The sequence below is a fragment of the Oncorhynchus mykiss genome, chromosome 14, assembly GCF_013265735.2.
Source record: "Oncorhynchus mykiss isolate Arlee chromosome 14, USDA_OmykA_1.1, whole genome shotgun sequence".
Taxonomy (NCBI): domain Eukaryota; kingdom Metazoa; phylum Chordata; class Actinopteri; order Salmoniformes; family Salmonidae; genus Oncorhynchus; species Oncorhynchus mykiss.
The window spans coordinates 6,543,957-6,566,397 of NC_048578.1; the positions used below are offsets into that span (position 1 = coordinate 6,543,957).

At 43.0% G+C, this 22,441-nt stretch overlaps 1 protein-coding gene across 3 annotated transcripts; it reads left to right on the top strand.

Annotated features, from left to right (window-relative positions):
- Positions 1-6,448: 6,448 nt before the first annotated feature.
- Positions 6,449-13,936, top strand: LOC110488631 (nucleolar protein dao-5). 3 transcript variants are annotated; one of them, XM_021560919.2, is made up of 21 exons: positions 6,449-6,718; positions 7,089-7,150; positions 7,258-7,385; positions 7,510-7,667; positions 7,798-7,974; positions 8,087-8,293; positions 8,393-8,557; positions 8,679-8,849; positions 8,945-9,154; positions 9,271-9,429; positions 9,552-9,716; positions 9,825-10,016; positions 10,223-10,366; positions 10,465-10,656; positions 10,773-11,120; positions 11,219-11,291; positions 11,383-11,456; positions 11,600-11,816; positions 12,151-12,834; positions 12,950-13,065; positions 13,257-13,936. In XM_021560919.2, the coding sequence occupies exons 1-21, from the start codon at positions 6,605-6,607 to the stop codon at positions 13,281-13,283; spliced, it is 3,783 nt and encodes a 1,260-aa protein (XP_021416594.2). In that variant the 5' UTR covers positions 6,449-6,604; the 3' UTR covers positions 13,284-13,936. The 3 variants fall into 3 exon arrangements, with proteins under 3 accessions (XP_021416594.2, XP_021416595.2, XP_021416596.2); XM_021560920.2 differs by lacking the exons at positions 8,679-8,849; positions 8,945-9,154; XM_021560921.2 differs by lacking the exons at positions 9,552-9,716; positions 9,825-10,016; positions 10,223-10,366; positions 10,465-10,656.
- Positions 13,937-22,441: the final 8,505 nt, after the last annotated feature.

Consider the following 22,441-nt stretch of genomic DNA (forward strand, 5'->3'; position numbering starts at 1 on the left):
TAAAGCATAGCAGTGTGAACAGACAACACAGAGTTACACATGGAGTAAACAATAAACAAGTCAATAACATAGTTGGGAAAAAAATAATCTATATACATTGTGTGCAAAAGGCATGAAGAGGTAGGCAATAAATAGGCCATAGGAGTGAATAATTACAATTTATCAGATTAACACTGGCGTGATAAATGATCAGATGAACATGTTGCGGGTAGAGATACTGGTGTGCAAAAGAGCAGAAAAGTAAATAAAATAAAAACAGTGTGGGGATGAGGTAGGTAAATTGGGTGGGCTATATACCGATGGACTATGTACAGCTGCAGCGATCGGTTAGCTGCTCAGATAGCAGATGTTTAAAGTTGGTGAGGGAGATAAAAGTCAATATCATCCGATTCCGATATGTTCACAGATATATTGTGCATCCCTAATCCTGACTAGTCTCCCAGTCCTTGTTTCTCATGGTCTGAGAGTCTTTAGGTGCCTTTTGGAAAACTCCAAGCGGGTTGTCATGTGCCTTTTACTGAGGTGTGACTTCCGTCCAGCCACTCTACCATAAAGGCCAGATTGATGGAGTGCTGCAGAGATGGCTGGCTTCTGGGTTGCTTAGTTTGGCAGGGCAGCCAGCTCTAGGAAGAGTCTTTGTGGTTCCAAACTTCTTCCATTTAACAATAGGGCAGCGTCCGGGTTTGTCTGGGGTAGGCAGTCATTGTAAATAAGAATTTGTTCTTAACTGACTTGCCTAGTTAAATAAAGGTAAAAAATAAATTAAAATATGATGGAGGCCACTTGTTCTTGTGGACCTTCAATGCTGCAGTCATTCTTTTGGCACCCTTCCCCACATCTGTGCCTCTTAGCAATCCTGTCTCTGAGCTCTACAGACAATTCCTTAGGCCTCATGGCTTGGTTTTTGCTTTGACATGCACTGTCAACTGTGGGACCATATAAACAGGTGTGTGCCTTTCCCAATCAAATGAATTTACCACAGGTGGACTCCAATCAAATTGTAGAAAACTTCTAGGAAACAGGATGGAAACAGGATGCACATGAGCTAAATTTCGAGCCACATAGCAAAGGGTCTGAATATTTATGTAAATAAGGTATTTCTGTTATTTTATTTTGTATAAATTATCAAAAATGTCTAAACCTGTTTTCACTTTGTTATTATGTGTAGATTGATAAATAACTTTTTTTTTATTTAATACAATTTAGAATAAGGCTGTAAGGTAACAAAATGTGGAAAAAGTCGAGAGGTCTGAATACTTTAATGCACCGTACATTAATGGTGTCAGAAGTGGAATCTAAACCCACACCAAACACCGTACAGTATTCATCATGCACTTATTCCATCTCATCCACTTCATGTTTGTCTTGGTCTCTACAATTAGCAGACCAGTGTGAACCGCTTCGTTCATAAATCCGAGATTTTTAAAGATGGCCCCGTGAGACTAATTAGACCAACACTTCAAAGCAGCGCCAAACAGCCAAGAGAAGGATTTACTACAGAAGTCTTTTAAAAAACACTGTTTTATTGGTTTCAATGGGATATTGAGGATTAGTGTGTTATCAATAAAGACTAAATGAGTTATACCGCTTGACGTTAAAAATGGTTATTGATGTCATAAACATTAAGAACTTCAACGTTTCACTTTCTATTTGTTTGTTTCTTGGCACGACAACTTGTGTATTTCTGGAGTTAAATGAACAAGATCCTTTACATCTTTAAAAAAATATATGAAAAGTTTCCCGTTGCTACTTCCAAATGAACAAAGGATATAAACGCAGAACCATGACCCTATTTGATTTAAAGGAGAACTCATAAATGGAAAATTCAAAAGTCTGAAACACTTTCTTGACACAAATCGACCCACCACAGTTAGTAACACACAGCTTGCTTTTGCCTACTCTGACAAAGGTCTGGAAGAAATACTGCATTGACATTAATCTCTATCCCATTTTATCTGGTAACATTACATTTTTTGACTCTGAGAGCAAATAAGCCGTAGTAAAAGACGACATGACCTTGTGTGGGTTGGTTTCTTAATGAGGACAGGAGTTTGAGATATGACGGACTCATCAAAGATCCTTTAGTTTACTGTTACCCGTCTCACACATATCCCTCCATCACTTTACTACCATTAGCAGTTTTCATTTCTTTACTTTCTAAGAAAACGTGGGGACATGAAAGGAAGTAATTCAATGAAAAGGTAGTAGTGAGCTGTGGTGCTCTGTGTTGGTAGCCACCAGATGTAGCGTTTGGCAGAGGGAGAGACGCTGTTATTAAATACAGCTGCGCCCTCACTACGAACACTACCCCCTTTCTAATCAACGCAGCACTGCCAGTAAACCTGCACATTGCTCTCTCTCTCTCTCTCTCTCTCTCTCTCTCTCTCTCTCTCTCTCTCTCTCTCTCTCTCTCTCTCTCTCTCTCTCTCTCTCTCTCTCTCTCTCTCTCTCTCTCTCTCTCTCTCTCTCTCTCTCTCTCTCTCTCTCTCTCTCTCTCTCTCTCTCTCTCTCTCCCTTTCAACCATTTTTCTTTCCTTGTTTTTTTTGGAAGGTTCTGAGATGACTGGATAGAAGTTTGTTCTCTTCCTTTCTTCACTCCTACCTCCAGCCAAGTGTTTTTTTTTTGGATGATGTTTGTTATATGCATCTAAGTACTGTCACTTTGTCAGTCAGGCGACCTTGGATCCTGGCTGATACCTATTATGAAATGGTGTTAAGCAAGAAGAGAGATCTTGTTGTCAACATTACTTTATCAAATGTGAGGAGGGAATGGACATGATTCAAATAAGGGAAAGTTAATCTCACTCTCTCTCTCCCTTTCTCCCTTCTGTGTCTTTCAAGAGCTATATATACACAAGTATGTGGACACCCCTTCAAATTAGTGGATTCGGTTATTTCAGCCACACGCCTTGCTGACAGGTGTATAAAATTGAGCTCACAGCCATATAATCTCCATAGACAACAAGTCAGTTTGTCAAATTTCTGCCTGCTAGAGCTGCCTCGGTCAACTGTAAGTGCTGTTATTGTGAAGTGGAAACGTCTAGGAGCAACAACGGCTCAGCCGTGAAGTGGTAGGCCAAACAAGCTCACAGAACGGGAGTGCTGAAGTGCGTAGCGCATAAAAACGGTCTGTCCTAAGTTGTAACACTCACTACCAAGTTCCAAACTGCCTCTGGAAGCAACGTCAGCATAAGAACTGTTCGTCAAGAGCTTCATGAAATGGGTTTCCGTGGCCGAGCAGCCGTACACAAGCCTAGGCTACAGGTTAATTACCTGTAGAAAGCAAGAGCGGTAGCCGGGACTTGAGTGGCTTAAATCTAGGAATGTGATGTAAATGTAATTCCGTTAAACAGACGTCCATTTAGAAGGGTAACCTGAATGAACAAGCTCAGTCCCTCAGTGTGTTTCATACAATCACAGCAAGTGGGAATGCTCCCCCAGGTCTCCAGGCTCGTTCTGTGTCTACTACTCAGGAACTATGTGTAGGGGTGTAGAAGCAGCATAAAGCACTCTATATCACACACTATATGCACACACACCTAAATAAAATATTCCATTTCCAGTTTTACCACAATTAGTTCTTCTATAAAACTTTGATGGCCTAACCAATGAACATAGCGGAAATGGAAGCTGAGTTCGCACTGCAGTTCTCCATGACCAACCATTTAATCGCTCCATAACACGCGCGTGCGTGCGTGCGTGCAGGATAGGGTTGGAACGGAGAGCTGGTTAATTCAAGTTGGTTAAGACCTACTGTCAGGTTTGGCGCTGTATTTGGAATACACACTGCTTTCCATTTCTGGTTTCGCCTCCATCCTCCATGAATGGGTCTCTTTCAGCTCCCTGCTCCCACTGACCCCCTGCTTAAGCAACGCTCTCCCCTAGATTGACCCAAACAAAATGCCCCACCACCACTGGCTTTCAGACTCACATCCAGGTGGTATGTTGGAACCCACCCCCTTTAGGTCCCACACCACAATGTTTCATCCCAACCCCACAACCCCCCCTAAACCCCACCCTCCACGCCACTCCACCCATGGCCCACACCTTATCCAAACACACCTGCTCCAATCAGATCTGACCACATTGGCACATTTTGAAGAAGTTGTTTATATTTGTGTATTTGATTTGTCTCAGGATGGTTGGTGGAGCATCTGATCTGGCGCTACCCGGTGGCCTGGCTGGCCCAGGGATGTTCTTCCTGTTGTGACGCTTGGACCTGCTGACTCATAGCTTCTCAGACCACAGGAGAAACATGACTGAAGCACATGAAGTCTTTCCTTCCTCTTTTCTTAGTGGAGATAAAGTTTGTCTCGCAGCGATTTACACATACTCTCTCACACACACACACACTCCTCATCTCTCTCACACACACAAATTTGCTAAGTGTGTGAAACAGCTTACATGTCCTCTTGGGCCACCATGAAGAACCAGGAGAAACCACAACACTAATATTCTAACTCTTAAAATATAAAGAACCCATGACATCCAAGTCCACTACAACCTTACCATTTCAGGTCTCCAAGCTATCAGAGAATTATCGAGTCCTTCTCAACCTCTACCGCTAAAACGCTGCACAGGTGAGATCAGTCCAAATCCCATGGTTCTGAGGGGAGTGGAGTGCTCTAAAGTCAGCCAGTCTTCAGATGTGTGTGTTTGATTTTCAAGACAAGATGTCTGATTGGGCAAAAAAAATAATTGAAATCATGGGAAATTATGACGGGAAAGGAAGAAACAGGAAGAGAAGGAAAGAGAGAGGGGCCTTTGTACGGGTGGGCCTGGGTAACCTTGAGGCTCTCACACTAGTTCATTCAGGATCATAATGACCAGGCAATTATGTGACAGCTGGCTGTGCTCAGCCCCAGGTCATAATATCTTACAGATGGTTGAAGGAAGCCAAAGTTTTACATCTAAAAATCTAATAATATTGAACTTAAGATTTCTAAATTCTAACAGTCAAGAGTAGGCTAACGGTATGCCAAAGTTATGTGAAAGGTTTAAAATTAATTAATTGTGCAACATTGCAATATTTTTCAATCCCTTTGGCAAATGTTTCAGATGTAAGTAGTACATTTTCAAAACTCTAAGTACAAAACTCTGAACTGATAGCACTTGTAATGTCCCCTCTCATAAGTTCAGAACCTTTGATTGTTCCTTTGATTCATTGGGGGTTCAGACATCTTTCACCCCTGAGTCATTCATGCTAAATCTAAGTTTTATATGATGTACCATGAGCACATTTTATTTAGTCACCAATACATCAGATAATGAATGATAGGCTCAGCATTTAGTCATTTTAACTACCATTTAATCCAACAGCAAAAATACAAGATACACATTTCAAAACTGTTATTTTTGTAGTGCTGACTAGAAAGAACAGTAGATGGTAATTATCACTTTCTATATAGTATTTGACTATAACTTGACATGCTGTTTTTAAAATAATTTGTATCCAATGGCAGGTTGTGAGCATGTTGAGAAATATGTCAGTCTTACAGTTTCATTATCCTTATAAGTACATACATAGGACAAATCATCAGAAATAGAGGTATTATAAAGCAGTTGGCTCCTGCAAAAACATAGCACAGCGTTGTATGCCATCTCTACACCATGCAACTTTGTATGAGATCACCTTTTCTACCTGACTTGTCAACTGACACAGCATCGCCTGTCTCTCTGTTTTGAATTCAGCAGCTTACAGCTTATCAAAGTCCAGTAATTCAGAAAATGAGTGGAATATATTGTTATATACAACCCAGGTGTTTCAGCAGTGTGTTGTACACGACACAATAATTCCAAATGGTAGCATGTACAGTGACTCTTTCCACGTTGTCCTATTGCAGCACACAGGCTGATAGGAAATGATAACGTATTTACAGCCACATCCATTAATGATTTGGTTTTATGTTCCAAACTAAATTGATGTCAAATTGATACATTTTTTAGGTAAAAAAATGTAATAAAATACAGTGTTTAGCAGTTATCAAACTATATATGTTAACTAGGCACTACATCATTTTGGTTCAGTAGTTATTCGTTTTGAGCAGTTTGATTAAGTGATAGTTAATTGTATTGTTACCAAATGACAAATCATATCAAAAGTTAAGTGAATAATGCATTTTGAAAAGCAGATATTTGTATCCAAATTGAAAGAGTGATTTGGTGCAGTGAACAATGTTTGGATTTGTTTGTTGTACTCAGTCAATTGAAAATGTGCTTCGAGTTTTGAAACACAAGCCATTTTGATCATCTGTTAAGATTTGTGTGCTTAAAATGTACCACATACTTGTGAAAAATGCACCAAAGTGATTAAAAAAAAAACACTAACAGTAGAGGGATCATTTTTATTGTAAAAGATCAGCCTTATCATACGTAGGCCGCTAGGTGGACTCGTCTAGGAATATAGTGAGTAGAGTAGTTGACACCGCACTACAATTCCCATTATGCACAACGACTTCGCCGGAAATACAGGCATGGGTCAAAGTTAAAACGCTTACCATGCACGATGTGAAGAACCAAAGCGTGCAAACTGATGTGGCCAAGTATATTCAATTCGTTATACTTTCTGTTATTTTAGTTGTTGTGTTTGTGTTAACGTCGGAATATGTCTCCAAAGAAGAAGCATGGGTCAAGTGATCAATTGACCCATTTGATCTATCGACATTTGAAGGAAAACGGCTTCCAGAAAGCTGCAGAAGAACTCAGAAAGCATGTGAAGGTCGCTACATCTATCTGTTTCAGACGTCATACATTGTAACATGTAACGTTATCACTCCATTAAGGGAAACTTCGCGACATTTTGTTGCAGATTTGTACTTCCATAACGGTGTCGTTGTTACAACTAAATAACATAGTTGTAACAGTTTAGGTATCGAACAGCCAGAGCGCGCTTGAACAAGAGTCTACCTATGGGCCCTGCACTACTGTGCCAGTGCCATGGAGGCCCAGACCTCTTGGTTGAGACTGTAGACTATACTTGGGGACTACACTAATAAATTGAACTTTGCTGTGTAGAATGTCTTGTGTTTGATATGTAGCTAGCTAGATTTCCCTTTGTCTGATTTTGTTTCTCTTAATATTTTGTCTAGGGCGGAGAACCAGAAGCCTTGTCAACTTCACTACTGGACATCTACAATAAATGGTTTGGAGAGTGAGTAGCTAGCCTATAGGTTTTCTCAAAATGCAGGTCATTATTTTTGTCTGATTAACTGACCTCATTGCTTTGGGTTGATTTTGACATTCAACTGTGTTCTTCAGTGCTTCCAGGAGTACAAAGACTGGAACAGAACCGGATTCTTCTGAGTTAAAAAATAACCGTCAAGCAGACCCTGAAAGCAGCACAGAGAGCTCGAGTTCAGCAGAGGAAGAAACAACACCTGTTAAAGGTACAGGCTTTTTTCAGTAAAAGTGTAGGAGACCAATGTAAACAACAACCAAGAAATTAGTTGTTTGGTTGTGGTTTAAATCTGAATATCATGCATGTCTTGTTCCTTGCTCTTGTTTTTCCAGCCTCCCAGACCCCAAAGCCTCAGACCTCAGCTAAGGCCAGCCCAACTAAGGCCAAGACTGCAGTGCAGACGACTCTTGGAGGGAAGTGGACAGTAGTGGAGGAGATCTCTGGGACAGACAGCTCAGAGGACTCTGAGAGTGAGGAGACAACGCCACAAGTAAGCAAGCACAGATGGAAACATACTGGTGAACACCAATAGAGAGACATGATTACAAATCCAATATAAACTCTTCTTCTCCCTGTTGTTACTGATGGATTCTTCTCTTCCTCTCCTCTGCTGTTTACAGAACAGCCCTGCTACGCCCAAAGCCAATCATGTTCCAGCTGCAAAGATCAAGGCCGTGTCAGAGGTCACACCATCGACCCCAACCAAGGCCAAGTTAACAACCACTTCCACGCCTAAATCTGGGGCCTCCAGCAATACCACTGATACGTCATCAGACAGGAAAGAGGCAACAACAGTGGTGAGTTAATCTATTCCTTTGTAGAATATTCTAAACCTTTCTTTACATTCACAGATCAAACCCTTTGTGCAAAGATTGCGTCACATCTCTAATTGTCTCAACATTGATTCAGAAAACACCCTTGACGCCAGCACCAGTGACGCCAACCAGTAAAGCAACATCAACAGCCAAGACGAAAGCTACTCCAACTAAAGCAGTGGTTGTTGCTACTCCAAGCAAGGCCAAGGCAACAACAACTGCCACACCTACATCTACAGCATCCGACTCATCCAGTTGCAGCAGTGAATCATCAGATAGCGATGAGGAGAGTCCCGCGGTGGTGAGTTTACCTCTGGAGTGTGGATACATGATATATTACATTCAGAAATGAAACCCTGAATTACATTTTATATTTGCCTCTTTTTTTACACCAATTTAGAAAACACCCACAACACCAAAAGCAACACCTGCAAAACCGGTAACACCAATTAGTAAAATAACATCAACGGCCAAGCCAACAACCAAGTCGAAGACTACAGCGCCAGAGGCTTCCAGTGACAGCTGTGATTCATCATCAGAAATTGAAGAGGAAGGTCCAACAGTGGTGAGTTTGTATTTTATTTTAAAGACTTGAAATAACCCAAATCTTTTATGTATACGTGTCGGTTCATATTCTCGCATGCTAAACACCGGTTTGAACATTTTCTTTATATTACACAATTTAGAAAACACAGACAGCGCCAGTGAAGACACAGACAGCAACACCAACAGCCAAGATGAAAGCCACCCCAGTTAAACCAGTGGTTGCTGCTACCCCAAATAAGACCTCGGCTAGTAAGGAGTCCAGTGATAGCATTGATTCGTCATCAGGCAGCAACGGGGAGAGTCCAGCAACAGTGAGTTGTATTAGTCTTTTTCTGTAGAGTATGGAATAATCTGTATGTTCTCTTCAGATATTTCATCATAAATATCTGTCTTAACACTGATTCAGACAACAGCTGCCACTCTGAAAGCTACACCAGTGGTGCAACAGAAAGCAACATCAACAGCCAAGACGAAAGCTACTCCAACTAAAGCAGTGGTTGTTGCTACTCCAAGCAAGGCCAAGGCAACAATAACTGCCACACCTACATCTACAGCATCCGACTCATCCAGTTGCAGCAGTGAATCGTCAGATAGCGATGAGGAAGGTCCAACAGTGGTGAGGTTTTTTTTTTAAGACTTGAAATAACCCAAATCATTTCTGTATAAGTGTCGGTTCATATTCTCGCATGATAAACACAGGTTTGAACATTTTCTTTATATTACACAATTTAGAAAACACAGACAGCAACATCAACAGCCAAGACGAAAGCCCCTCCGGGTACCCCAGTTAAACCAGTGGTCGCTGCCACTCCAAGCAAGACCCCAGCTAGTAAGGAGTCCAGTGACAGCATTGATTTGTCATCAGACAGCGAAGAGGACAGTCCAGCAACGGTGAGTTTTTTTTCTTTCTTTACTAAAACATTTATTTTAGTCCTGTAGAATGATCTTATATTTTCTTACCCTCCCAAATGAAACAACGGGTTGAATATTATCTTCATATCAAACGGATTCAGGAAGCAGCCACAACACCGGCGAAACCCGCTAAAAACGCTACCCCGGCTAGAGCAGCGACTGTTGCCCCTCCATGCAAGGCCACGGCAACAGCCAAGACTATAACAGCAGAGTCATCTAGTGACAGCGGTGATTTGTCAGACAGTGAAGAACAGGTTCCATCGGTGGTAAGTTTTGAAGAGTTCATATATCCCTGGGTCGTGTGAAATAATCTTTATCATTGGTTTTCTTTACACATTTCTTCACCGTTGTATCTTGTCTTCACAATGATTCAGACAACCGCTGCAACACCGACAGCTACAACGGGGAAGCAAACAAAACCAACATCAACAGCCAGGAGGAAAGCCCCTCCGGCTACCCCACTTAAACCAGTGGCTGCTGCCACTCTAAGCAAAACTCCAGCTAGTAAGGAGTCCAGTGACAGCATTGATTCGTCATCAGACAGTGAAGAAGAGGGTCCGGCACCGGTGCGTTTTAAAGAGTTAATCAGATTCTGGCTGTATAATAATCTATCCTTTTATATATTTATGAATGATATCTTTTTCATCATCGTCACACTGTTGTGGACCACAATGTCAACACCAAAAGCCATACCAGTGATTCCAGCAATGGGAGGACTCTGTTGAAATGAAACACTGGGTTAAATATTTTTCTTTATATTCCATTGATTCAGAAAACAGCCGTGACAACAGCCCCTCCTGCTAACCCAGCTAAAGCAGCGTCTGTTGCCACTCCAAGCAAGCCTAAGGCAACAGCCACTGTCACCGCCAAGACTACAAAACCAGGGTCATCTAGTGACAGCAGTGTTTCAGCAACAGTGAGTTGGTCTATTAGTCTATTCCTGTAGAGTATGGAATAATCTGTAGGTTTTCTTCAGATATTTCATCTAAAATATCTGTCTTAACACTGATTCAGACAACGGCTGCAACACCGAAAGATACACCAGTGAAGCAATCAAAACCAACATCAACAGCAAGGACGAAAGCCCCTCCGAGTACTCCAGTTAAACCAATGGTCGCTGCCACTCCAAGCAAGACCCCAGCTAGTAAGGAGTCCAGTGACAGCAGTGATTCATCATCAGACAGCGAAGAGGACAGTCCAGCAACGGTGAGTTTTAAAAGTGAATATGTTGCTGGTATACATAATAGTCTGTCCCTAATATTTTCCTCAGTACTGTCTATGAACGTTAGGGTCTCATTTAATTCATCTTCACACTGCTGTAGACAACAACCTCAAAACCACAAACTACACCAGTGACGCCAGCGAAACAAGCGAAACTGAAAGCAACATCAAAAGCGAAGACAAAAGCTACTCCTGCTACTCCAGCTAAGCCCGTGGTTGCTGCTACCCCAAGCAAGGCCCAGGCAACACCCACTGTCACACCTACAAGTACAGCACCAGAGTCATCCAATGACAGCACTGACTCACCATCAGACATCCCAGATGAAGCCCCAGCAAAGCATGCTGAGGTTCAACTTAAGACCCCTGCTTCAGCTAAGAAGGCCCAGAGTGGGGGAAAGGGAAATAAATCTGCTTCTAAGGACCTGCTCCTACTGCTGAACAGTCTTACTGTAAGATCAATATACCTCTTCCTGTTCAAACCAGGAGCTATGCTATGAGATGTACGTGATGATTAACCTCATTCTAACTTTTGATATTCCTTCACCAGTCACCCACATCGAGTGTCCGTAGTGGAGACTCCTCCGTTGAGGAAACTCCAGCTGTTACAGCAACACCTGCTGGTATGTACTGGTGTCATGGTGCAGGATGTGTGTTCTGCATTGATGGTCTTCATTACTGTATGTTTTATGTCTCTTTTTTTATTGTATGTAGTTGCTCCAGCCACAAATAAAGGAAAGAAGGTGGCTGCAAAAGACAAGAAAGCAACCTCATCGAAGAAAGCACAAGTACAGATACTAACTCTCTGTGTATTAAATTGCACTGACTTATTTTCTCATCCTTATATGGTCATTGGGAACCATATTCTCTAAGTGCTTGTTAGCTAGATCATTCTGCATAACGGAATTCTTCTTACCAACCCTTGTTTCAGGCCTCGGCTCCATCAGCCAAGAGGAAAAGAGGTGAAGACAAACCAGGGGACACACCCGTTAAAGGCAAAAAGAAGAAGCCCTCCCCTGAGACTGTCATGGCTGCCCTGCCTCTGACCGTTCTTGGTCCTCCTCCTACAGGGGGAGACGACTCTGGCTCGGACTCTGACTCCGATCTGGACGTGGAGAAGTGGAAGAGACTGGCACTGGAACTATCAGGCAAGAGAGGGGAAAATTGTGGGAAAGGAGGAGGGCGAGTGAGGGTCAGGTGAAAGGGGGAAGGGAGACCGAGGAAGAGAGCAGGAGGAAGATGAGTGGACAGAGAGGTGTTATGAGTCAGAGAGCGGGGGAGGATTCAAAAGCATCATAACAGCCAGAAGACACACAGCATCACCCTTTAATAACTTAATTATGGAGTAACTTTGTGAGTCAATATAAACAGAACTGTATGACATCTTTTATATAAAGTACAGGTGTTGACAGTTGATAGTTCAGAGTAGGTCTCCAAGGTAGCCATGTTGTTTATTTACTGTCTACCCACCTCTGTCCACAGACACAAACATCGCCAAAATGGACGCCATCACTGCGCTGAACGCTCCACCTGCTCCTGCCTCAGCAGCAAAGAAAACAAGAGCGCCGACGAAGCCCAGGGCTAGAGCTGCATCGAAGACACCTAAACCCAAGGCTGGCGCTGCAGTGGAAAGGTCTAGTGCTGCTGAAAAAGTCAAGACTACAGCTGAAAAGGAAGATGGGAATGGGAAGACCAAGACATCTGCAAAAGCCAGTAAAGCCAAGTCCAGTCAGGCTAAGAAGGCAGCACCTCCCACCCCATCAGTCAAAGACAAACAGCCACCCACCATGCCTGCTACCCCAACACCTAATGAAAAACCGTCAGCCAGGAAGAGGAAGAGGAAAAATAGGAACAATGAGACTAAAGCAGATGACAATTCACCACAACCTCAAAAGAAGAAAAGGGAAACCGGCGAAGAGAAGACGGATGAAAAGAAAAATGAGACTGTAGAAGAGAAGGAACCAGGGAAGGAAAAGAAGAGGACGACTAAGGAGAATGGTGCAAAAAAGGAGAAGGGAACGAAGAAGAAACAGGAGGAGATAAGAAAGGAGAATGAGACTAAGATGGAACTGGAAAAGGATAAGAAAACAAATGAGAACTGTGTTGACAAGGAACCACTACCTCCATCCACCACAGTAACACCTGATTCTCCAACAGAGAAGAAAAGTGAGTGACTCTTCCTCTAAAAACCTTGTTTCAGAAAATGAAAAAAATATATTGTATATTAGTCTATACTGAAAATGATTGTGTAATAACGTTTACATAAATAAAAACTCAACAGAGATTAAAAAGCTGAAACTCTCAAAGACTGCAGTGTCTGAGATGCCAGCCACACCTGCCCAAGACTCCATCCCTGTACAGCACCCTCCAGCACCCACAGAGACCCCACCTAAAAAGGTAAGGAAGTTTACCTCATCTTCATCATCAAGGCGCAGAAGTTACAGCTAGACATTGACACATGTGCTTTTTCTTGACCTTGCATTCCAGCGTGCTTATACTACTCACTGCATGCCTCAGCTCTCATACCTATTATACCTGGCCAAAAAATAACAGAGCTGTAAATGTTTTGGGTTTTATTCTCTCCTCAGAAAAAGAAATCATCTAAGAGTAAGTAAGGCCTTTAGAGATGAAGACCATCTAAAAGGGGCCTCTCAAGTGTGGACCTGGACCCATTCTACCTAAATGGCAGTGCAGCAACAACGGGTAAAGACTGTCTGTCCACCGAATGGTCTCCCTGGACCAGATCAACTGGGGATTAGTTCTATTTTTTATTACATTGTATACTGTAACAAATGAACTCTTTTCCCGTTTTGCTAAAGTTGAAAGTGTTTTTTTAGCCTATTTGTTTATCTATTTTTTAAAACTGTAACTGCATGTCCTGTACAGGTTCTAACTGTTTTCCTATTTGAAGATGGCATACTATGTGATGTGCCGCAGCTGTTTTTATGTTACTGTACATTTTAATTATGGTGTTTTCTTGCATGTCCTTGTGACAGCGAAAAAAAACAATGATTTATGGAAATGTTTACGTTTACGACAGCTTCTGCTGCTTTGCCTCACATAGTGGATAAGGCCGATCCTAAGTGGAGGGACTGATCAGAGGAACCTCAATACAGTAATGAAGCCCAGAGCCATTGTTTAATCCTTACACCCTAGTAATGAATGCATAATATGGAAATGAGAGATACTACTAGGATTTTTTTTTTTAAGTTTCATGGTCAGTGTTTACTGTATCTTTTTCACAAAATCAAGTCATTTTTCCACAGTTTGTGTTTGTGTCCATTTTGTTAGTGGGTTTGAGGTGCCAAAAACTTGTCTTCAAGCACTTTCTCTTTCTGGTGTTGGGGTCTTGGGAGTCTTCTTCAGCGCATTTATAGCTATGGTAATTAATGGCACTGCCAAGGTGGAGAGAAGCCTAGGAAAATATAAATCATTGTGATTGCGGCGGAGCGGTTCCTGGAGCTGAAAGATTTCTCAGCGAAGGAGTTACCTGCAATATTGGCACAAGCTCTCAGGGCCTACCCAGCTAACAATGACCTGTCGGTCCGCCAGTGTTTTATTTGGGTGGCACGCCATCAGCGGCTTGCCGCGATCGAGCCTCTGGCGGCAGACCATCTACAAGATGGTCAGCAATCGCTCATCCATCCACTAGCGTTTCTTGAGCGGGCAAACCGCTATGCTAGGTGGAGGTCTGCCCTTCAGTGGAGGAACTTTGGCATGTTGATATGCGGACCCGTGCGTGCGACCTGATGTAACACCTTTTCATAAATTGAATAAGTACTGCTACTGTTGCTGAAAAAACATATATATATATAAACCACACAGATTTGACAGTTGAACTGTACCATTCAGCATTTTCTGGAAAATGCCCATTGAAGTTCCACATTTTGTCATCGCATAATGCAATTTCAATGTAATGGCAAGTTCCACTACTTTTGTGTTTTCTTATAAGTGCATACTCACTTTTAACCCATTCACTAATCTTGGGCATTGTGAAGGTGAGTTTGTGAATATAGAACAAAAATGACAGGAAATAGTATTCTACAACAATACACACATTAAGATTAGGTATAAGTTAACAATACAACCTTTAGCACAAAACTGAAACGTAATGTATTTACATAGATGTTAGACTTACAAACAATGCAGGCTCTAGACTTAGAGGCCCCAAGGCAATATTTTCTGTGACGTCTTCCTTAACATTTCCTAATGGAAACTGTTCTAAACAAGTTTTTAAAAAAAGATACATTTCTTTCAATAGTTGGTGGAATATCTTGATCAGAGATGAGTCAGTAAAATGTTCTAACTGAAGATTCATGCCAACCAGGGAATGCATTTAAACTGAATATGGGCACAGACCACCCTACATGTCTATGGGGATATCATTGTGTGTCTATTTCTTAAGGTATTGAAGATGGACAGGAAGGTTTCATGTCTAATGTTGTGGGGCGCATGAGCTAGTGGAGTTTGAGGTTGAGTGTTTTCAACATCGTTCAGGATCCAGAATAGCAGAGAGAAGTCCTGTCGAAGAAATACCACAATTAACGATCTGTAGACTTTCATCACAATTGTTTTACGTATGAATTTCACCCTCCTCCCCAACATTCTATTCTAAGAAATGTTAAGATGACAGGTAATGGTATACACAATATGTAGTATTGATTTAACACTTTGCACACCAACTCAGTTTGTGATTTGTACTTAGAACACCTATCGATGAAATATCATGTTTTTTTTCCTGAGCTGTCCTCTCCTGCCCTCCCTATCTCTAAAATGTTTAATTCTAGTTGTCATACCTGAGCCTGAGGAACAAGATAAAGAATCCACAAATTCAAGCTAACACCCCATTAAAAATTGTCCAAAAGGTTGTACCAATCATGACATTCAAATGGGGATAAGTGGTAGCACACAGCAGGTAAAGGATGCCTTTTAATGGTAATTCGTAACCTTTCGAGAATGATGGTGTTGTTTTTAGTTGGGATGATTACCTTTACTGCTTGATTCCACGAATATAGAAGTGCAAACACCGTACGACTTAATGTGAAATTCATGTAAAGCCTTAGTCGTTCCGATACATATTTCAGATTGTCTTCCATTGCAGACCTGCACCCAAATTCTCAGAAGGTCATGAATCACCATTGAAAGGCGCCTCTTACTGGCTGTGTGGTCCGTGTGGTACACATAAACATTGTCCTGTAGAATCCTCTGGACGGAACAGCTTATCTGGATCACCTTGCTTACGCATCTGTCTCTATTAAAGCCCAGTCGGCATCTCTGGTCTCAGTATAAAGCCAAGGTGAGTTGATGTTACCTAAAAATTGAGAGTTGAGTTATTAAAAGTACGTTTAAGTTTTTTACGTTTTTTTATATATTATATCATGACAAACAGTATGGCTAAGGTTAATGATAACAGGGATACTAGGAACTGTCATGTGTCAATAATTCAATACCTTCAGGGTGAACATTAGGGACTTGGAAGTTAGCTAGTCTAACGTTAGTGTCCGTCAACTAACGTAACGTCCCACCTTACAACATCTGTTCATACAAGGTTGTCTGAGTCAGTGTCTTTCCAAATCAATTTTGATGGCCTTCCTCTACAAAGGCCATCAAATTGAAAGAAGAAACCAACCCGTCTTGATTTTTTGCATGACTTGAGGAAATGCAGCAGCTGGAAACTGAAGGTGTTTTTTTGGAGACAAAAAAATCTCTGCCATTATTTGTGACGCACCAGCAAGGGACTTTGTCAGAAATGCAAAAGGTCACAATGGCTACTATGGCTGTGACAAATGCCGTCAAATGGGAGTCTACTACCTGAATCGTATGACCTTCCCAGAAACAACAGCCGAGGTCCAACCACAACACTTTGATGATTTGACTGATGACAGAGAGACAACACCTTTAGGATCATTGTCAAATGGTTTGGTGACACCGTTTCCTCTTGACAAAATGCTCCTGGTATGTTTGAGAGTTACACTGCCATGACAACTATGGCAGAAAGGGCCACTGAAAACATGTTTAGGTCCAGCTGTTGTCAGAAATGTATCTTCACAGCTGACCTCACACTCCCATCAGAAATCAAGAGAACCACTGAATGAGTCTGACCGTTGGAAGGCAACGGAGTTCCGTACATTCCTCTTGTACACTGGGCCTGTCTGTTTAAAAGGGAATATTCCAAGGGTGATGTATGAAAACTTCATGTTGCTTGCAGATGCCATGACCATCTTCCTATGTGTATCCTTGTGTGCAGACCAAGCAGACTACGCAGGAAACCTCCTGGTTTTGTTTGTGGACCACTGCAGCTGCCTGTATGGGAAAGAAAACATAATATACATTGCCTAACCCATTTCAGCCATGAAGCACAAGCATTTGGTGTTGACAATATCTCTTGCTTCCCCTTCGAGAATTTTCTTGGCCAGTTAAAAAGAATAAGAAAGCGAAACAAGCCTTTAGAGCAGGTTATACGGAGGCCGTCAGAAAGAGAGGCAATGAGAGCAACGCAGTCAGATGCAGAGAAAACACTTCAAAAGCACCATGACAATGGCCCAGTCCCAAATGGTCTAACAGTATAAAAAAAAAATGCAGCTCACTCACTTCTCCATGCAGATGTCCACTGGGAATAACTGTGTCCAGTTGAGGAACAAGGGGGTTGTCCTAGTGCAAAACCTTGTGGGGGAGGAACATGCCACGGTGTACAAAACATTTAGGAACAAGACAGACCTTTTTGCATATCCCCTGCCATCATCACCGCTTGATATTTTCCATCTCTCTGGATTGAAAGATGAACCTCTTTTCACTCCTGCCACAAAAGTGCTTCAGAAGTTTGTTCTACTCTCGTGCGAAGAGGTCTTTGCTGGGATGCCATTACTCCATTTGTAGGATGTAAAGCACCAATGTTATTTCTATTAGTTTCCCCGTTCTCTTTAAGGTAAATTGTCAGTAAAAGACATTACAGAAAATGTACTATGATGGACCCCACCATCATTCGGGTGCAGGTGAGTGGCGACGGTCCGTCTGCCTTAGACCCGTGGCCTGAGGAGGCAGCATGAAACATCTCAGGGTCTCCCGGTCCCTACGAACCTTATCAGTCTGCTCCAGAATGTCATTAACCCCTGGGCCAAACGTTAGCCCTGGGGTGATGGGGAGAGTGGCACGTGTTCCGGAGAGCAGCTGGCAGACGGGATTGGGCCAGCTAGAGATGGTGCCCGGAGGTAACCACCTGCGCCATGACCCATCCGTTGGAGCGGGCCACATCCCTATGTAGCAGGGAACGCAGGCAAGACACCTCCATCGCTTGCCGGAGGACCTCCTCTGTGCCCCCCTTCAGCCGGGGCAACAGAGTCTGCAGGTAGGCTTGCAGCAGCATGGCTGCGTTGGTACAGCAGCCAAGAGAGCAGAGGGACCCATATGTGGATTTCAAGTCCGCTTCAAAGACTCTGGGGGGGTCCTGGCTTCAGTCGCGGGTTCCGCCCTATAATCTCCAGGACCATGGCCGCTAGCATGGTGTCCATGGTCGGGTACTCTCGTAGGCCGAGTGACTCTGCGCCCGCAACATAACTCTGTTTCAGTTTCTGCTGTAAGTCGGAAGCACCGCCTGGAAGAGGCCCAGCTCTCCTACAAGGCTTTGCGGAACGCAGCAGAGATGGGGAAAGCTGGAGAGTCATCACTGTCCACCAGTTTGATGTCCAGTGCAGTGGCTATCCGAGTGAGTAGGCCCCTCATAGCCTCTCAAACCGCTGAAGCCCCATTGCCGGCTTCTGATGGCCCGTCAGCCTGGTAGCCTAGCTTATGGTGGTGAACAGTGCCAGCATCGCCCCCCAGGAACAACATATCACTGGCCAACAGGGAACAGCTGTCGTCGCCATCGAAGCTATCAACCTCCTGACGCAGGGTATGCACACTCCGTTCAAGATGGTCCCAGCAGACCGACTCCTGCCCCCGTCCAGGACTGTCAGCAGATGGGCTCTACCTGCGGTGGCGCCAACCACACTTCCTGGGAGGAGTACTGGACCCAGTAGGTGGACTAAAAGCTCCCTGGCGCACCACTCCTGAGGGAGAGAGCTTGTCCCCAGCATGAGCCAGAGCCTAGCCGACCCACTCGTGCAAGGCCTCCAATCGCGCCAGGCGCAGGCGTTCTGAGACCACCACACAAAACAGGCATCCAGTAGGGCGCTCTACGCCCTCTCCACGTGGCTCAAACCCAGGTAATGCATACACTAGATATTTGGAGTTCCAGGGAGGATGCCACCATCACGCCTGTCACAAAGGGAAGCCATAAACTCAGCCAAGCCAGCAAGGCCACGGAGCAGGGGTTCAAAACCCTGGGAGAGTTTCTGTCGTGACCCACTTGGAGGAATAGGAACCCGGTGAGGGATAAATTACCCAGTATCTCTGAAAAAAAAACAGGGAAGAATTGTGTGTGTCACGTTCGTTGAATGGAGGAGACCAAGGCGCAGCGTGATATGAATACATGTTACTTTTAATAAAGACGGACACTAAACAAAATAACAAAACAAACGTGAAGCTATAATATAAATGTGCAGACACAGGCAACTAGACAGACAATAACCCACAAAATACCCAAAGCAGATGGCTGCCTAAATATGGTTCCCAATCAGAGACAAAGATAAACAGCTGCCTCTAATTGAGAACCAATCTAGGCAACCATAGACATACATAAACACCTAGATGGTAAACAACCCCATAAACATACAAAACCCCTAGACAGTACAAAAACACATACATCACCCATGTCACACCCTGACCTAACCAAAATAATAAAGAAAACAAAGAATACTAAGGTCAGGGCATGACAGTGTGGATAAACAGGCAGACAAAAACAGCAACCAGGTAATGGATTTGATTTATGGGTTTGTTTACGTCAACTGCAATATTACCTAGCCGGTTTAATATCCAAGTAGAAAACAAAACAGCACCATATGATGAAGTAACCCCGTTAAGGAACTCTGAAGTTAATGTCTCAACGTAGTGGAAGCCCACCACAATACTCTTACATTCTGCAGGGCAAATTAGCAGAGAATGTTAAAGCAATTCACAACACACACAGAACAAGCCAGTCTGTGTTTTGTGTAAGGAAAATATAGTTTGTGGCAGCAAGAGCCACCAATATATTAATGGATGCACACGGAGTCGTAGTGTAATGCTAACGAAACTCAAGCACGACAAACCACAGGCGGAAGATACAGATCAACTGAGCGCAGCAAGTGGCGCACTCAAGAGGGGCTGTCCATGTGGCCAGTTGCTCCAGGCTGCAAACAGCCAGTGAGTATACTTCCACGCAAGCTATTACGCTTAACAGTGACTTACCAAGCGAACTTCAGAAAGTTTGTACCTCAAATCATACGGACGTCCTCCGAGAAAATGAAAGAGAACGTATGTCGCGGACATGTGGTCTATATATAGGGGCGGACCCCAGCCATGACACAGGTGTACACGGGAGTGAATCTGTAAATCATCACCTCGGATGTATCCCCCCGCCATGAAGTGATACCAATATATTGGAGTGAGCCAATATTGTGACACATAACGCTGCTTCAAACACAACGCAGTTCAAACAGCACAATCCTCCTCATCACTGGGCCCAGCTGCTCGTCAGTCTGAAGGTAACTGCAACATGTGCTGCTTAGTTGTAGTGTGAGGGGCTCCAAAATTATATAAAGTGAAATGTTATATAATGTTGATCTTTTAAAAAAAAACTGTTTTCATAGAGCTTTTATCTTGTAATTTGAAAGGAATTAGGTTTCAAAAGTGTATAGCTCGCCCACTGTCATATGTTAAGATTCCCACTGGCTGATTCTTCAGTACCTGAGGAAATTGTCAGAGGATATCAGAGAGTTGCAATACCACAGTAAATAGGAACCTCTTAATGCAACTGACCAATGGGTCTCATGGGGACATGGTTTTGCCAGAGGACATTGTGCTTCCTCTGAAGGACATGCTGATGCTGGAGGAGCTTGAACATCAGCTTGCTGGGAATGAAGTGCTTCAGAAGAAATTGCTATGTTCACTCGCAAGCGGTAAATTGCAGAGTGCCCCTTTGGCCTCCCATTGTGACTCGCTTGTGGACGTGCTGGCAAAGTATGGCAGCATGTTCAATTTTGCGTCAAGAATTCAGCATAGCAAGTTTGTGTGAAGGTCTGGTTATTAAATGGATAAATAGTTGAATAGTAATATGCTCTAAAACGCTCTGGTGACAAACGAACATTGCTGCTATGTTTCCAATTGTACACTTGGCTGGCAGAACCTATTTAAGTAAGTAAATACATTTCGAAAATGTAAAAAAAACAATGTATTATATGAGGATTCTGTGTTATGCACTATAGCCCGTTACCATATATGTGATTGAATATTATCTGCTGTTGGCTTGTGTGGATGTATGTATGTGTTATGCAACATAGCTGACTTGAAACATTGTTAACAGTTTCAGGGCCATGGGCCTTTCTCAGAATAACATGAAGACAGGAACTGTGCAATGAGTTGGGGGGGAACATTCAGAACGTGGTGTTGCAAGAACAAACGTTGTTAGATAACAGGAGCCAGGTGCGAGATAACGGTATCGAGCATGAGCGCATAGATATTCTTCACAACAACAGTTACATCTATCAACTGAAGCGCTTAGGGGGCTGGGACCAGCCTCTGCGCCAACAATCAACGATAGGCTGGGTGAGTCTAAACCACGCCCAGTCTCTACTCTGACAGGTCGTCTCGGCAGCAGGAACTACTTCTGTCATCAGAGTATATTATAATATATTTGTCAGGAACAAGTCAGTTCTCTGTTGCCCTGCGAGGTGGGACAGAGAGCCCGTATATACGAAAATTGCATTTACCACTTATTGCTTAGCTAATAAAAAATACATAGAATACATCGGTGACTCATTGTCATATTTATCCTGATACCAGATTCGAATTGACGCAACTCTAACAATTATTAGCTAACTAGCTACAATGTTGACTAACTCAAATGAGCTGCTAAATGAGCTAGCTAGTTGGATAGCTAGCTATCTAGCCAACTTTACATCCTGTATAAATAGCTGGCAAGGTTAATTAAATATCATCAGCTACCTAAATTGATATTAGCTAGCTATTTTGGTGTATTTATCACTGTAAAAAAACTAAGTCCAAATGAATTTGGAGGTAGCTAGCTAACAGCCATGGAGGAAGGTAAAAGGATAATGTTAGCAGCCCCAACTTTCGAAGTGAGAGAGTTCGCTATTCTGGATAGAGCAGGTACTTTTATGTGGTTCCATTTGCCTCCTGGAGGAATTCAGACATGTGAAGGCTACCTGTGTCCTGCATAACTTCATGAGGATGGACACAAGGACCAGGAAGGGATCTGCAGCTCACCGGGGGTGCCAGAGGAGAAGTCTGGTGCTCTGCAGGATGTTTCAAGGATGGGGTCCAACAACGCAGCAAGAGAGGCAATCTGTGAGCGGGAGATCTTCATCTCCTACTTCTTCGAAGAGGGTGCTGTTCCCTGGCAACACCATAGACTACACTATGCACAACCAAAGGCTCTTTTAAGAGCCATTCACATTGCAATAAGAGTATTCTTCCATTTACTTAGCTATGTCAACTGCAGTTACTCAATTCACAGTTTTTCTCCCGTTGATTTCTACTTCACAAGTGAGGGTGCAGTTAGGGTGTGACATCTGTACAAAAACAAAAAAAGACTATTTTAAGTCACCCATATTGAAAACATTTAGAACAATTAGACACCATATAACCCACACCTCCACACTCATGTATCAATCTGATT